Source organism: Syngnathus leptorhynchus, chromosome 4, assembly GCF_054491065.1.
Source record: "Syngnathus leptorhynchus isolate UIUO chromosome 4, UIUO_Slep, whole genome shotgun sequence".
Taxonomy (NCBI): domain Eukaryota; kingdom Metazoa; phylum Chordata; class Actinopteri; order Syngnathiformes; family Syngnathidae; genus Syngnathus; species Syngnathus leptorhynchus.
Genome location: NC_141198.1, coordinates 12569914 through 12584701, shown reverse-complemented (window position 1 = coordinate 12584701; position 14788 = coordinate 12569914). Strand labels below are relative to the sequence as shown.

Genomic DNA, 14788 nt, shown 5'->3' with positions numbered 1-14788 from the left:
TTTTAATTGTTATTTTCCTCCAGCCCTGCAATGTTGTGATAGTACAATAGTCTTAGCTCAGTCCAAATGTTTCATCCACATTTACACAGATATACTTCCATACACAATATGCAGTTATTTATTTTCAACACCATCAACCCATGCAATTTGTCGATTTGAAACAAAATAACAAGAAAAATAATAAGCTGCAGTATTTAGAGAGCAATATTTATTTTGACTAGAGTTTGGGCCACTAACTGAGGAAATACGGTCATAACCTTAAAAACCACAAGTCAGAATTATGAAAACAAGGGGTTGCCTCTCTGCAGCGGTATGTGTCTCTTTCCGACCGACGGCTATGTTGTGGTTGGCTGCTAATCTGTTTATCTAATCAGATTCTGAGGTTACGACTCATCAACTTGCGGGATATTGATCATGCTGCGTGGTCTACTGCAGCGGCCCACGGCTGCGCTCCCAGGTGGGGAGCGATGCAGCTTTTTTGTCACATGGCTCATCAATCGATCCGCCTCGTCTCAGGGTTGCTGCGTGCGCCAGCTTACAAAAGTAAAAATAGCTTGCGAAGGAAACATGGATTCCTGGAGATCTGCTCTAAAGTGCCTGTAAACAAATGGTCGACACTTAAATGTATTTGTGATGAATGAAGACCTTCATCTCAATAGAAGCTCTACATTTCTCATGTATTCATATTTTAGTATCATAATTGCATGTATTCCTGGAAGACATCGTTTCATTCCCCCCACCCCCCTTCACGCCAAGCTGTTTATCAAAATAAATCCATTGTGAATTTGAACATATCTGCTCTAGCATTCAGTGAATGCAACTGTATTGAACCTAAAAGTTAAATACAACTGAACTTATGCAGTGTCTTCACAAACCACTAGAGGCAGCGCCTCATTTTGAGAATCACTGACCTACCCTTATAGAATGCTGGTATTTCGTATTTGAAACAAAACCTACTCATTATCAATAATAAAAATGTCAAGTTTGTAGATAGATTTTGAAAATTGGCTTGAATCAATTCAAGAGCCCTACAGCCAGCTCTTGATTTAAGATACTTCATCTTATCTTACTAGATCATTTGCATTGAGCATATTTCCCCTCATCACTTTGTTGACATTTTCACTTTGTACGACCTTTGTGGCTTTCCACCATAAAGGTTCCACACTAGGATGTCTTCAACTCCAGCTCACTGCAGTCAGACCACCCACTCCCTTAATCCCCACTTGTTAAATAAGACATAGATGTAAATCTAGAACTGTGGTGCACACGTGTTCAATAATTCATCGCTTGAACGGCCATCGTGTCACACCCGTTGCAGCACGGCGTGTCGAGGAAAGGTTGGGAGTCGCTAGGCTGAACGCGTGCTGCAGTTCCTGTGTGTGTGTGCCCATGTTTTGTGTGCGTGTGCACGTGTGCCAGGGCAATGCGTCATACTGCGACTTGCAGAGAAGCCCGGGAGCTCCCCTCTGCCTGCTCCCATGCCGCTCGCTTCTCGCCGTTACGTAACGATGCCCGCTCCTCGTTCACTTTCAATGGCTCTCTTAAACCAGTGCTCCTTTTGAGCAACTTCATACATTCGACCTCCTGTTTACAAAATGTTAATGTGAAGTGAGCTCTTGTATTTCTTAGCTGTAATCGTGTTTTGTTGTTGTTGAAATAGTCTTTAAATAAAGTTGAGTAAGTCCACAAAACCATACATGGAATCAACCCATCGGTCAGTAGATAAAATTGGAATAAAAGTAGAGCATAGGTGCCGCAGGTGCTGCCTTGGTCATTTTACTTGGGCGAACAATAATAACCGTAACATGACACTGTTGATCTCTGTAGGGAGGCTCTCTATTTGTCTGTGCCTTGAACCGATGACATCATCGGGAAGGCTCACATACTGAGCGGCATGAGGCTCCCACTAAAATATTAACATGTGGCCGCAGGAGGTGCATACTCTAAAGTGCTTTGCATTATGTAGCGTACACTCAGCGGTCACAACATTCATTTAGCATTCGGTCTAATGAGATCCAATGCAAAAAAAATAATAATAATCATATTGCTCAGGAGCTGAGCATTAATGTGGTGTCCGGGGTCATACAAACATGCTAGCATGCGTTTGTCATCCCAGTCCATGTCATTTGGATAAAGACGATGTGTGAATGAAAAGGAGGTGAAAGTTTGACTTTTAAATGTCACAGGAGCCATGGCCGCAAAGGCACGCACGCATGAACACACGCACACACGTAGAAGGGTGGCCGGGTCGCTGCTGTGTGCCCCTCAGTCGCTGCTGTCACATCCTGTCAAGACACAAAATCCTCAACACCCCGCCCGCCGCATCTGCACAGAGAAAAGCCCACAGTAATACTGATAGCGGACCACTCTGTGAGTTTTACTCCAAGAGTTAATTCATTTAGATTTAATCTACAATGGCCCTATTCTCCTAATTGAATGTTTGTTGACCGCTGTTTTGTTTTTCAAATTCAATTGCGACCAAATTTACCACCTTGGCAGGCCAGTGCACACTTCCAAGCAGATCACTTGAGGCTACTAAACAGCAGTCTCCATTTTGCTTCAGCGACCATTCGTCTTCTCTCGGAATTGTCTGTAGTGTAGTGGTTCACATCGTAGGTGTTTTTTTTTGCAATTTGAACTAGTTTGCAGTGTGTCGCAGAGTTTTTCGCAGCACTTCTGTGATGCAGAAAACAGAACTGCCACATAACCTAGCCGAGAAAAAACAAAAACAAAAAAAAGCCGTTCCACTAATATTCTAGACCACTAACGTGGATGATTTTAGGGATCGGTTTAAAAGTGAATGTGACTCTCAGCCTTATGTTTTTTCTTCCACACTTTGTAGGCAGAAATTTAAACGTAACTTTTTTTTCTGCCTGGAAGATAATTTGATGTCCCACAAAGATCCACCTAACCTGTAATTACTTTAACAGTTTAATGTCACACATGTCCGCCCCCATGTACATTGACAACGCACTTCCCGTGTGCTGTTCTTTCCGCCTTCATAATTCATGCCCTTGAACGGAATTTAAGGCAATAGGAAAAAAACAGGACACAAAAAGCCATGATTCATTTCTTTTGCACAAAGTGCCCTAAAAATTCCTTCGAATGTGTCTCGATCTGAATACTCCGTACTAATATCAGTATGATTATTCATCGAGATTTGTGATTTTTTTTCCGCTTCCTGTTTTTAATCCTCAAGTGCTTTTAAAGCACAGAAAAGAAAAATAAAGCCAATGAAGTCAAGCCAACGAATGTACTAACATACCTTATGTAAGCTATAACGTCATATCTAGTCGAAGGTTAGCATAGATGCTAACAACATGAGTAGTCTCCTGACTGCTCTACTAGTATCATAGAGCAATAAAAATACACATTTCAGGGTTGTACGGGATGATGTGTACCATCAACATCACCTCTTGGGTCCCTTGTCAACAGGATAACTAATTGATTTCAATTTATCGTTTCTCTTTGAGACCAAGAGTGGATGTATTTTCCGCATTAGCTCCTGGTAATTACTGTATCACAGGGTCACTAGTGGGCCGTATCATCCCCCTGTGGAATTACTAATCACGCTCACATTGACGATCAGTCCATGCAGCTCAGTGATTAAGACTAGCACCAGTCAGTTGGCGCAAAGGGGAAAAAAGTCAGCCCGAGCGTCTCGACCGCACCAGTGACACAACGTTGGTGCAATGCAGGAGGAGTCTATTTTTGGAGGGCTTGAAAAATGGAGCTGAGAAATGCAGGTGCTGGGGTGCGCTGCTTGATGGGCAGGGAAATTGGGACAAAGTGCACATGCAACAGTGGCTGTGTGAATGAGAAGCATGTAGACATTTATGCTCAACATATATAGTCAGCAATCCCCCGCCAATTTGCCTATTCCTGCTTTTCTTCTGGAAACTATACTCTGTTATTGGCTGAAAAACATGTAGCATTTCCATCCATCCATCCATCCATCCATCCATCCATCCATCCATCCATCCATCCATCCATCCATCCATCATCCATCCATCCATTCGTCTTTAATTGACTGAACATGGATGTTTTTCCAAATGTGGAAGGAAGAAAACCCTCGGAGAAAACCCAAACAAGCTAATTGAGTACCTGCAAACTCGTCAACGAATGTAAAATGGAACCATGACCAAATACCAACACTTAGCTGTCGTTGTGGTGATATGACAAGTAGACAAGGTGAAAGTGTCAGCTCTACACTTCCAAAGCTTCCTGCTTCCTTTCCTTTTATGAGTTACTAAAAAGTGCTCCATCTGTTAAATCCGGCAGCTCTTTGAAGCTGATTTTCTTTTTTGGAGAAAAAAAAAAAGCCATAAAGGCCATAAAATCAAAGAGAGAGTAGGGGGGGGGGGGTGTTCCCCCACTTATCAAGTGAGCAATTTCTTCTCTTGCTACTTAATCCTTCTTTATATTCTTCAGATGGCCCTTGAAGCCTCCTTGTCGCCTCAAAAGTGCCCCCCCCTCCCCAGTCGATGCTGATCTGATTACAAATATCTGCCTCCAACGGGGAATGAGTTACCATTTGCTGAAATGCCATCGCATACACTTGTGTGAATGCCAAGAAGGAGGGCTGGTGCCTCTGGGCTTTTTGCACAGCAGCACACCTACAAATGACGGACAGCCGACCTTCCTCAAAGGAGCTAAGTGGGTACCTTGTTCCACTTTTTTTTAACCTCCTTGGGGAGCATCACTTTTGCATTTGGATCTTATCTGGAGTATTCAAGTGTTTTTATTAACATCAGCCCATGCAGGTTTTTTATTAACTGTGTACGTTGGGACTGTCGTAAAAACCTGTGTTGTTGAATTAATTGGATTTCACCTGCTACAAAAGCAGTCACATGACCAGTCGCGGTGTCATCCTGTCAAGTCTCCGCTCCGTGATCGATACAGCGTACGAGGTTAAATTCTTTGCTAACGTAAAATCAATATCGACTTGTTAGGCTGTGTAAACCCGCCTCTTTTCATTGGGCGCCCGGGGTCACACGGCAGTGCCGGTTCACAGATGCGATGGGATGCAGGCGTTATCTGATGAACGATACTGTCCATTGTTCTCCTGCTAGGGACATAGTTGTTTGAAAATGACTGGGAAAATATTACAAAACAAGTCGTCATTGACCCCTCAAGTACCTTTCCTAGACCTCATCTTTTCGTCTGAGTCCTGCTCTCATTTTTGTGTACATCTGCACACTTTTATCATATTTGTTTTAGCCTTCCTCTTCCTAGTTGTGTCGACTGGCAGAATGAGTCGTGACAACTCACCAGCGTTGAGTGGATCGGGGGTCAAGAGCCCGCCGGGAAAACGTCTAAGATTATGCAATACGACAATCAGAGGCATACAGGGACAAACGGTGTCTATGACTATCACCACTAAAACTTTGAGTCAAATCTAAAAAAAATTGTCAGAGAAGAATGAATCGCAAGACAGGAAATTCTGTCGTCATGTCAGATTAATGGATTGAATCAAGTGTTAAGTTAACTTCAATTCATAGACACTTGTGTTGAAATAAGTTGTTAACTTTCATTTCAATCCGTTTATTTGTAAATTCAGTTTTTGCAAACTGCTGGAGGCATTTCTACAATTATTTGACAATTTTTGCAAACTGTGTCGCCATGACGTAAATGGCGCACCATTAACGTGAACGGAGGGATATATAAACACAAATATGGCACCCTGCAATTTTTTTCTACTTAAGCCAAGACTTGGAAGAGGTCTTGTTAGTTTTGCGACTGTCCTTTGAAGCCTCCTAAATGAAAACGTTTTCCCTGTCGCCGCTTTTACGACACAAGTCATCCTGCTTGCGTGCACAAACCGGCCACAGTCTCCCTGCGGGACCGCATCTCGGTTTCGACGTCGGCCACAAGCGGATTCCCCGCCCGTCATCAGCTGCCCCACCCAACCCGCGTAGCCCAGAGGTGCAAGTCGACACAGGCGGCGAGGCGGTTTGGACTCCTGGCAGCGTTTGAGAGGCTGCTGACGTGCGTGTCGGGCAGGAAGTGTGCAAGAAGCAGCGTTGGATCCTGTTTTTCAGACCGCAAGCAACTGGAGTCGCGCCATTGCTATGACTTGCACAACACACACACACATAGTGTGCTCACCCCGACCTCCACTCATAACTTCCTCGCAAACCACTCCCCTATAACCAAATTCCTAAACGCATGCACGCAAATACGCATGCTTTCTGCAATCAGTGTCAATCACGCAGTTGGAGGGGGTTGTCGTTATCTTCACACCTCAGTGCTTATGAATGACATCGTGACGTATGACCCTCTTTCACACTCTAAATAGGTTCGAGCTTGTTCTCACGAGAATGCTGCAGGATTTTGTAGCACGGTGAAACACTGGAATTCATAGAGAAATGACTTGCCTGCAGAATTGTTTTTAAATCCAATCATTATGAGACACAGCTTGAAAGGTATACTGTTAAAAATGTCGACCATAGTGTTGAAAATGAAGGAATGAGTGTTGCTTTTTGTGGCTTGCATTGAATGAAAAGGAAACACAATGCACTTTAACTTTTGGACATTTCTTATTAAAACCCCTGAAAAATGCAAAATACACTAACTCTAAATCAAACGCTGACTTGGAAACCGACCGCTAATATGCAGAAGTTGACTGTAGTTGCAATTTCACCATTCAACACTAGATGGCAAATATGGCTGAGATATTCTTAGGACGTAGTAATCTTGCAAAATTGAAATGCTACACATTTTGAGATGCACAAAATGAGTCAGTTTGTTATTCAGGAGGTTTGTGCCGCCCTTAAATTTTATTTTTTAAGTAAGAGAACCCTTTGCACCAAGAAAAAAAAAAAAAACGCAGTATGTGGTTATTTTGTTGTTTGCTTCAAAGCTTTCTTTTTGGGTTAGGGTAGTAAATCATTGATAAACGTGCATTGAGTAATGTATTATGAACAATGGAAGATATCAAAAGCATGTATTTTACTCATGTGCTTGTATTCTGACACATATTTAAAATGACTTTTTTGTCATACATCTGGTTAGGAAGGTCTTATGTGCACCCCGCCCCCTTCCCAGTAGCAAAAGTTGTGGCCCCCCTTCCAGCATTTATGGTTTCATGCGTAATAGACGCTCCAAGGTGCTGATGTAAGAGAGGAATGTCTGTTTCTGGTTAATAGTTAGGGGCTAGTTAACATCCTGTATAACATGTTTCCAAGAATGCCCCTGCATGTTTTTATTGCGTTCCTCCCACACGCGCACCAATGCAAAGCAATACGGCTCTGCTTGCAATGATGTCGGCAGACAAACAAAGGCGTACTCCGTAAAGAAAAGAAAGGTGCGGCGGCAGATGGATATAAGTGGGCGGAATTACTTGTGTCAACTTACGTGTGTGCACATTAAGTACACACTACCGGCTGTGTGCATGTGTAGACACGTCGTTCGGGTATGGTAAGAGGATCAATAGGTTTTAGCAAAGTGGAGAGAGAAAGAGAGAAAGCGCACCTCTTATGCGCCGATCAGGACATCCCACACGGGGAGGAGGAGGAGGAGGGAAGCAGCGATAGGCTCAGATGGTTTATTGTTGTTGTTTTTTTTTTTCCTCCTCCCTCTCTCTCTCTCCTTTCCTATTTCCTTACGTTCCTCTGCGGGATGTTGAGAAAGTAAGCGAGACAAAGCAGAGCGCTTTGCAACATGCTCGGTCACGCTACCGCCACTCCTCCTCCGCCTCCTCCTCCTGCCGCTGCCCCCCGTCAGCTGTTCTCCGGAGGAATGACTCCCTGAAGCCGGCTCACCATGTGGATGCGGGGCAGTCATTTCCAGACCTTTGCCGGAAGAATACCGAGGAAAAAAGGAGCGGCGGTGGCGTCGGCCCAGAGGGCTCGGCGTGGGTGGCCGCACTGCTGGGAGTCCATACGCTGCAGTTTGGACACTGGGATTTTATCTGCCTTTTTATAGCAGCTTTTTTTTTTCTTCCATTAATTCGAAGGTGCTACTTGAAGTGCTTTTTTTGATTGCAACCAAAGACTTATATTTATGGCTTTCTGCTGGACTCGTTTGGTATACCACTGCAGCATGGGACACCACACCGGTGGATAGACTTACTCAAATCCGAGTAACAAAAGAGCTGAGTCAGCCTCAGCATGAAGCCCGGACTGTGTCCAGGTGTTTCCAGTGACAGAACCATGAAGCACCTTAGCCACTTTCCCTTTAGAAGACACTCCTGGATATGGTGAGTTTCAACAAATAACTCCTGCTGCCCTTCCAACCCCTTGCAATCTCAGGCCAGGAAACATATTGTGAAATAGGCCACAGATTTCCTGTTATTTATCTTCTGCAACAAACCTAAACAAGGAGGAGAAAAAAAAACAAGTGCAACAAGTTGATGTTTGCTGCTTTTCAACAGCCAAACAAGCCAAGGGGGGAAAAAAAACTTGATAAATGACTTGCTGCGTTGTTGGCCCTTTCTCCTGCTGTCTGGTTGTTGTTAGTCATCCCAATGAGGCTAAATGGTTTGTCTTTTGGGAATACTGCAGGTGTGCCATATACACTTGAAAATGAGAGGAGGTGCATAGGGACCATTTGTGATATCAGTGCTGTTTCGTGAAGGCAAATTGGTTCCGTTCTGCGGCCAGTAAATGAAGCCAAGTTAATCTTTGCATCATTTAAAGTAGTTTGTCTGTTTTGTGTCTGCAAGTTGTGAAAGGTCAGAGTTCAACGCAATTACTTCTGATGCTAATTATGATTCTTTGGTTCTCCGGAGGCTATTTATTGACTTCTTCCGTACTACCACTGAAACCAGAAAATGCCTTGATTTCACCATCCCCATTCTGAGTCAATGGTGTTCATAGTAGGGAACAACAATGGCGCTTTTACAAGCTATGTAAAAAACGCCTCTGATATTACGCCAGAAGTAGGAACATTTCTCTGTCAATTTCATCCCATTCCCCAGGTTGGTGCCATTTGAAAAAAAACAATGGCAGTATCAGCGTTTACAGGTAGCTCAGGAAAATTGCCAAGGCAACTCCATGTTGGAGCCATTTATACACAACAGCCATGCGGAACAAAAGCAGAAAGCTTGGACAGTTAAAGCGGAAGGATGATTTTTTTTTTTTTTAAAGATTACACTGTGTGTAAGCAACAGTAAAAATCGGGTATTCTCCTTTATATTACATTTGTGCAATAAGAGTTAAACCAAATTCATCAACCTCAAGGGGGCGCCATGTTAGGCATTTCCATTCTGATGTCGATTGAAAAATACCGTTCAAAAATACTATCAAACCACGCACTGGTTTCGTTCAGAAATTCAAATTCAGACAGAATAGATATGTCATATTGTGACGACTAGAGAGCAAAAATGGCATTTCTCTTAGGCGAGTAAACATTTTTTTTTTTTTAATAAATACTTGGTAGACTAAAGTTTAGAAACAAAGATAGTACGTAAATTTGCCAATTTTAAATTGAACTAGGTTCGCACATATTGGGTTGACTTTTAAGGAGGATTCTGATATTGTCAACAAAGATTTGTCGGTTGACTTTGTCCTCCCACTCAACATGTTGTCTATGGTGCCTACTTTTATATGGTGTTTCTGATTCTTCTACTTATTTAGAAATATTGCTGACTCAAAATGACCTTTCCTCCTTTCTGTTTTAGTGCTTCTCACGCTGCAGTTTTACAGAAACTATTATCTGTTTATTGTCACGTTAAGGTTCAGGGAGTTTTTCACTCAAGACACGCAAGTTGAACTGTTGCAGAAGCGGAAACAGACATTGACGTACGTGAAGACGTCAGTGTAGTATCTTTATTTTACAGCACTGTCATGCACGGAAGAGGGCGGGCTTTATAGACAGGAAGGTGCCGTCAAATAACCCTTCAGGATGGCTTTCAACATGCTCAAACATCCTTTGTTCCTCTCTCAAAGCTCGCGCTTGCAAACACGTCAGGGCAATAGTTTTTAATATGGCAAAATCTTTTCTGTACTGACCTATTGTTGTTGGTGTGTGCTTGTGTGTGCGTGTGTGTGTGTGTGTGTGTGTGTGTGTGTGTGTGTGTGTGTGTGTGTGTGTGTGTGTGTGTGTGTGTGTGTGTGTGTGTGTGTGTGTGTAGTTGCATAGTCAAAGCAGCTTTCAGGGGGACATGTATAATTCATTACACCTCGATAACAGAGCCGTTCCTCTTCTGTCTGTGCTAGATGTAGAATGCTATGATGAGATATGACTTGGGCCATTTAGTGTAAAATCCCACACATTTTTCATACCCAACAACAATTTCATGCAAGTAATTGCTAAACTGTCCATCAGTCCAATGTGACGCGTTCCAACCAGTGATTGATGTGGTTGCCTTCAGCACTGCTTTAAAAGCCTTGAAAAATTGAACCCTGACATCTGTCCTGAAGAGTGGAGCTTTTTTTTTTCTTTTTTTTTTTTTTTTACCAATGTTTTACTGGTTAATGGTCAATTTTCATTCCTGGGCCTCGACACCCTCCTGTCTACCTCTTCCGCATTAGCCCGAGGCGCTCCTCTTACAATGAGACACTTGTTATCTCGCTCTTGTCTGCCATTGCCCTGTGTCATTGATTGCACTTGCACTCAGGCAAACTTTAGATGACTTTCTTTCTCTGCCAGTTGCTTTGCTTTTGAAATAGGCTTTTTTTCTTTTCTTTTTTTTTGTACTTTGGAGAGAGCAGAGACCTGCTGTCACTTGTGGTGACACAAACACATCACTCACGGTTTGCAGAGTATTCCAAGGACCCCTACCAGCGCTGTGTGTGTGTGTGTGTGTGTGTGTGTGTGTGTGTGTGTGTGTGTGTGTGTGTGTGTGTGTGTGTGTGTGTGTGTGTGTGTGTGTGTGTGTGTGTGTGTGTGTGTGTGTGTGTGTGTGTGTGCGTGTGTGTGCGTGTGCGTGTATGTGTGCTGCTCAACTGCAGCATCAATCTTGCCTCCCTACTCGTTTGTGTGATGCCGGTGCGCTGGCACTCATTACGTTCTCCACACTCTCCCCACGGTGAGGCCAAGCAGCTCAACACATCGTAACTTTTTCCTGCATCAGAAATGTGATGTGGTGGAGAGGAAAACACACAAACGCACACTTGCTGGACAAAGTTTTAATATGTAGTAAGTTTAATATTTGTACCGGGTCAATGTCGTGCGGTTGACTCGTTGGCCGAGCAGATTTGGTATTGTTATAAATTGAAGATACATAGCTAAAGAAAATGCCTATATTAATGGTTTATATCCAAAATAAACCACGCAATTTCAATAATATCTAATACAAAATTTACATTGCCTCTTAAAAATAAATGGTTTACGGTTTATTTGAAAAAAAAAAAAAAAAACATGCAAGTTTGGGAGAGGACCTTCGCTAACAACTGTCTTTAAAATCCAAACCTAGTGCATTTTTATGTAGTGTGTGAGAACACTGATGTGTCCCATGAGGTGCGCGGTGCAGCGGTAACTTGATTATAAACTGACTTGAAGCAGAACAGACATGTTTCTCACCGATTTGTCTCGCTTTCGTGTGCATGGGCGCTAACGTGGAATGTTAGTTCTTGCCCACAAAGACCTCCTTGTTTCAACTCTTGTTTTTTTTTTGAGGAAGCAACCATTCGCTTGACCAGAAACAGTATTTACTTAATTGTGTGTATTTTGCTTTGAGGCTCGTCATATCCAAAATATTCCTTTTTTTTTTTCTCCACACTATTCTGCATGTTTTTTTGAGTTATCCACATTCTCCTTCATACATTGTTGCTCTTCTGCAGATCTGCAGGGTTGTTGAATTTGTACGTTATCAGGATATCAGTGTTATCGTATCACCTCCCATGAACGCCCCAAAAAAAAAATTACATCATAATAGTCGTAAGCATAAGGTGCCTCTACATGACATCATCCAAAAAGAAGCACAATGTGATGCTCACATTCAGTACGTCCAGTGTCCTGCAATTTTGCATCCATGAGGCATTTTATCCAAGAAATGTCACACATTTTATTAGGACTCCTAGGATCTGTTTCATTTTGTGATAGTGTCTTAATACGTCTCCTTTTTGTGCTTACAACCGGCTGAAAATCTCTTTGGGCATTGCAGTGAATCGGGTTGTCACTGGTCAGTTGAATAAAGTCTCCGGAATGACACAAAATGGTCATCTGGAGCCCCAAACAAGCCCTTAGGTCTTACAGAAATAGATTTGCGCAAATAAAGTTGGACCACGACCAATAAAGATGTGAGCCTTTCGACACACAATATTTGTCTTTGATAGCAAGGTTCAGGTATGGCTACATGACACCATACTTCCAGGAGAGGCTCCCCAAGGCCCCGAGGTAGCTTTGAGATCACATCAATTGTAAATATCCATTTCTTTTTCAATTTGATTTATCAGGCCGTGCTTTCCGCACAGCAGCTGCTGCACGGGGTCGCTCAATCTGGTATTCATCTCTCCCACATAGGGGGTGAAGACGGACAGATCAATAAGAAAGACAGAGCACAAGCTGGCGGTCATGCCGTATGTCTTTGTGAGCTGTTGAAAATTAGGTACATCGCCGCAGTTTTGACTCAAAGGCGATTGGGCTGACTGGGAATAACTGATTGATTTGGGAGGGGGCTTTGAAATCGGTTTTGTTTCATGTAACAGGATAATGTTGACAGATATCGATACAAATTTTGTGCCCAGGTTTCTGTCTCAAAGGCGTTAATTCAACAACGCATTACTTATTGTGGTTTCCAATAGGGTACAACTAATAAGAACATGTTCAAAAAACGTTTGCAACACGAAATACTAACATTTGCTACATGCACAAACACTGATAGTCAAGTAAGATACGGGCTTAAGCTCTTCTAAGAAAAGTGTTACCAACTAACTGGCAGAATCCAATGCAACGCAATATTGTTTAATCGAGTCACATCCTGTCTTTAATTTATGAAATGTACCCTTTAGGAAATAAGTTATGCTTGTTTTTTAATAATAATAATTATAATGTTCACTGCCATGGGAACAACCTGAGCCAGAATTTTAATTTAAAGTGGCACAAAAATTAAACCTCTCAAAGTTAGATCATGAATCTCTTGAAGCTAGTTAATAGCTAGCCACAGAGGCTAATCCTCTGCCTAGCCACATTCCCAAACTCAGATTAGACAGGCCTTTGTAGTTTCCTCGTAAGCTGATTCTGTGAAACGTAATACGTGCGGTGAATCAGAGTGCCACTGTGCGGCCATGTACGTCAGCCTTTAACACAAACAAAACCTGAGGCTAGACCAGAGATGCTATCAAGCACGGGTCCTTCCTGCATGAACAAAGGAGACATCTACTTCAATAGTGCTGCCGCTGCTAATAAATGGCAATGAAACTAAACAATGTGGATTGAGTGTTGCAGTTGCGTTTGAAGGAAATCATCTGATAATAATAAAGATATCCTGTTCTCGGAGGGCTACTCTTAGACGTAATAACCTTTATCACAGTTGGAACCTAACCCAAGCTGGATCAGTACTATCCACATATAATAAAGGACCACAAGCCCCGCTGCGAACAGCGAGGAACCTTGAGTACTTGAGCGCCACCACCTCCACAACAAAATCACAATAATTGCCTTTATGTATTAATAGTTTAAACCTGAGGAGGGCAAACAACCTGGCAGCAGCTTCTTCAAACAGGAAGGCCGTTTATTGTAAAAATAAAATAGTTCATTCTTATTTTTCGATTATTTAGAATTATTCTTATTTATTGTTTATTTATTTTGATGAAATAAATTCAAAACACAATCATTTTTGATTATTTAGAATAATTTATTTGATTATTTAGAATATTTTTTTTTTCATAAATAAATTCAAAACACATAATCAAAAGGATAATAAATTAAAGGAATAAATGTCAAACAATTTAACTTTTTACTAAAAAATATTAGTTACTTAAAAAATAAAATCCATCTAATGTTTTCACAATATTGTGCATTTCATTTACGATAAAAACAAAAATATCATTTAATGAGTGAATGAATAAAACAAATAGATTTCAGTTAGCCAATTTCATTAAAATGTCTTCTAATGAATTCAACAGATGTATGACTATGAGATCATTGGGCTGGATTAAGAGTGGAGCCCGTGGGGTTTACTTTTCCCACCCTGATTGTATAATATCCACAGTATATTCATCAGAAAAAAGAATGGCAACAAAAGTAATGGGGAAAAAAATGTTTCCATAATTCGCTTTTCGAGTAATCCTACTAACAAACGCACAGTCTTTGGGAACCTCACGCCCTTGGAGGAGGTAATGAGCACTTAGCACATGGCCAGCTGCAGTGGTGCAATCGCGTCCCTCGTGGTCAGTGGCGTCCGTAGGCGGTGCCTGACACGCGTTCCGGGAATCGCCCTCTTTAGCATCGAAGCTGAATGACGCCGACGATTAGGATGACGATGGTGTTTATGGCTGGCTGTAATCAACGGCTTAGACGGGAGCTTAGAGAGGGAGTCCCTCCTCGTACCTGCTTGGATCGGGTCATAATGACAGACTTGAAAACGTCGACATGTTCTTTCTCTGGCTCACTTCTTCCACCCTAAATATTCTCATTTGTGCAAACATTTCAAAGTAATGTTTAGCCAACACTGTACCGTGCGTGTGCGTGTTCTGGCAGACGATGAATGCAATGGCTTCCCTGGATAAAACACACTCCCACTTGCATAATTCTAACTGTTGCTGTACATTATTCATCCATGTGGTAGCACAGACTCTACATTGTCGGCGTGTAAAGTCAGTCGTCATTTAGGACTCGCTCATTTCACACTCACTTTTTATTTCCGACGCAGGGTTTTTATTCCTTCCATTATTGTTGTTGT

The 14788-nt window shown here is 42.2% G+C and overlaps 1 protein-coding gene across 2 annotated transcripts in view; it reads left to right on the top strand.

Annotated features, from left to right (window-relative positions):
- Positions 1–14788, top strand: part of pde4d (phosphodiesterase 4D, cAMP-specific) — a 92487-nt gene that overhangs the window by 44688 nt on the left and 33011 nt on the right. The window contains exon 1 of one of the 2 annotated variants that reach the window (XM_085909051.1): positions 7631–8200. The exons of the other annotated variant lie outside the window; for it this stretch is intronic. Within the exon in view, the coding sequence (XP_085765177.1) occupies positions 8112–8200 (89 nt within the window). The 5' untranslated portion in view covers positions 7631–8111. Of the gene's footprint in view, positions 1–7630; positions 8201–14788 lie in introns of those variants that run through there. 2 annotated transcript variants of the gene reach the window in all.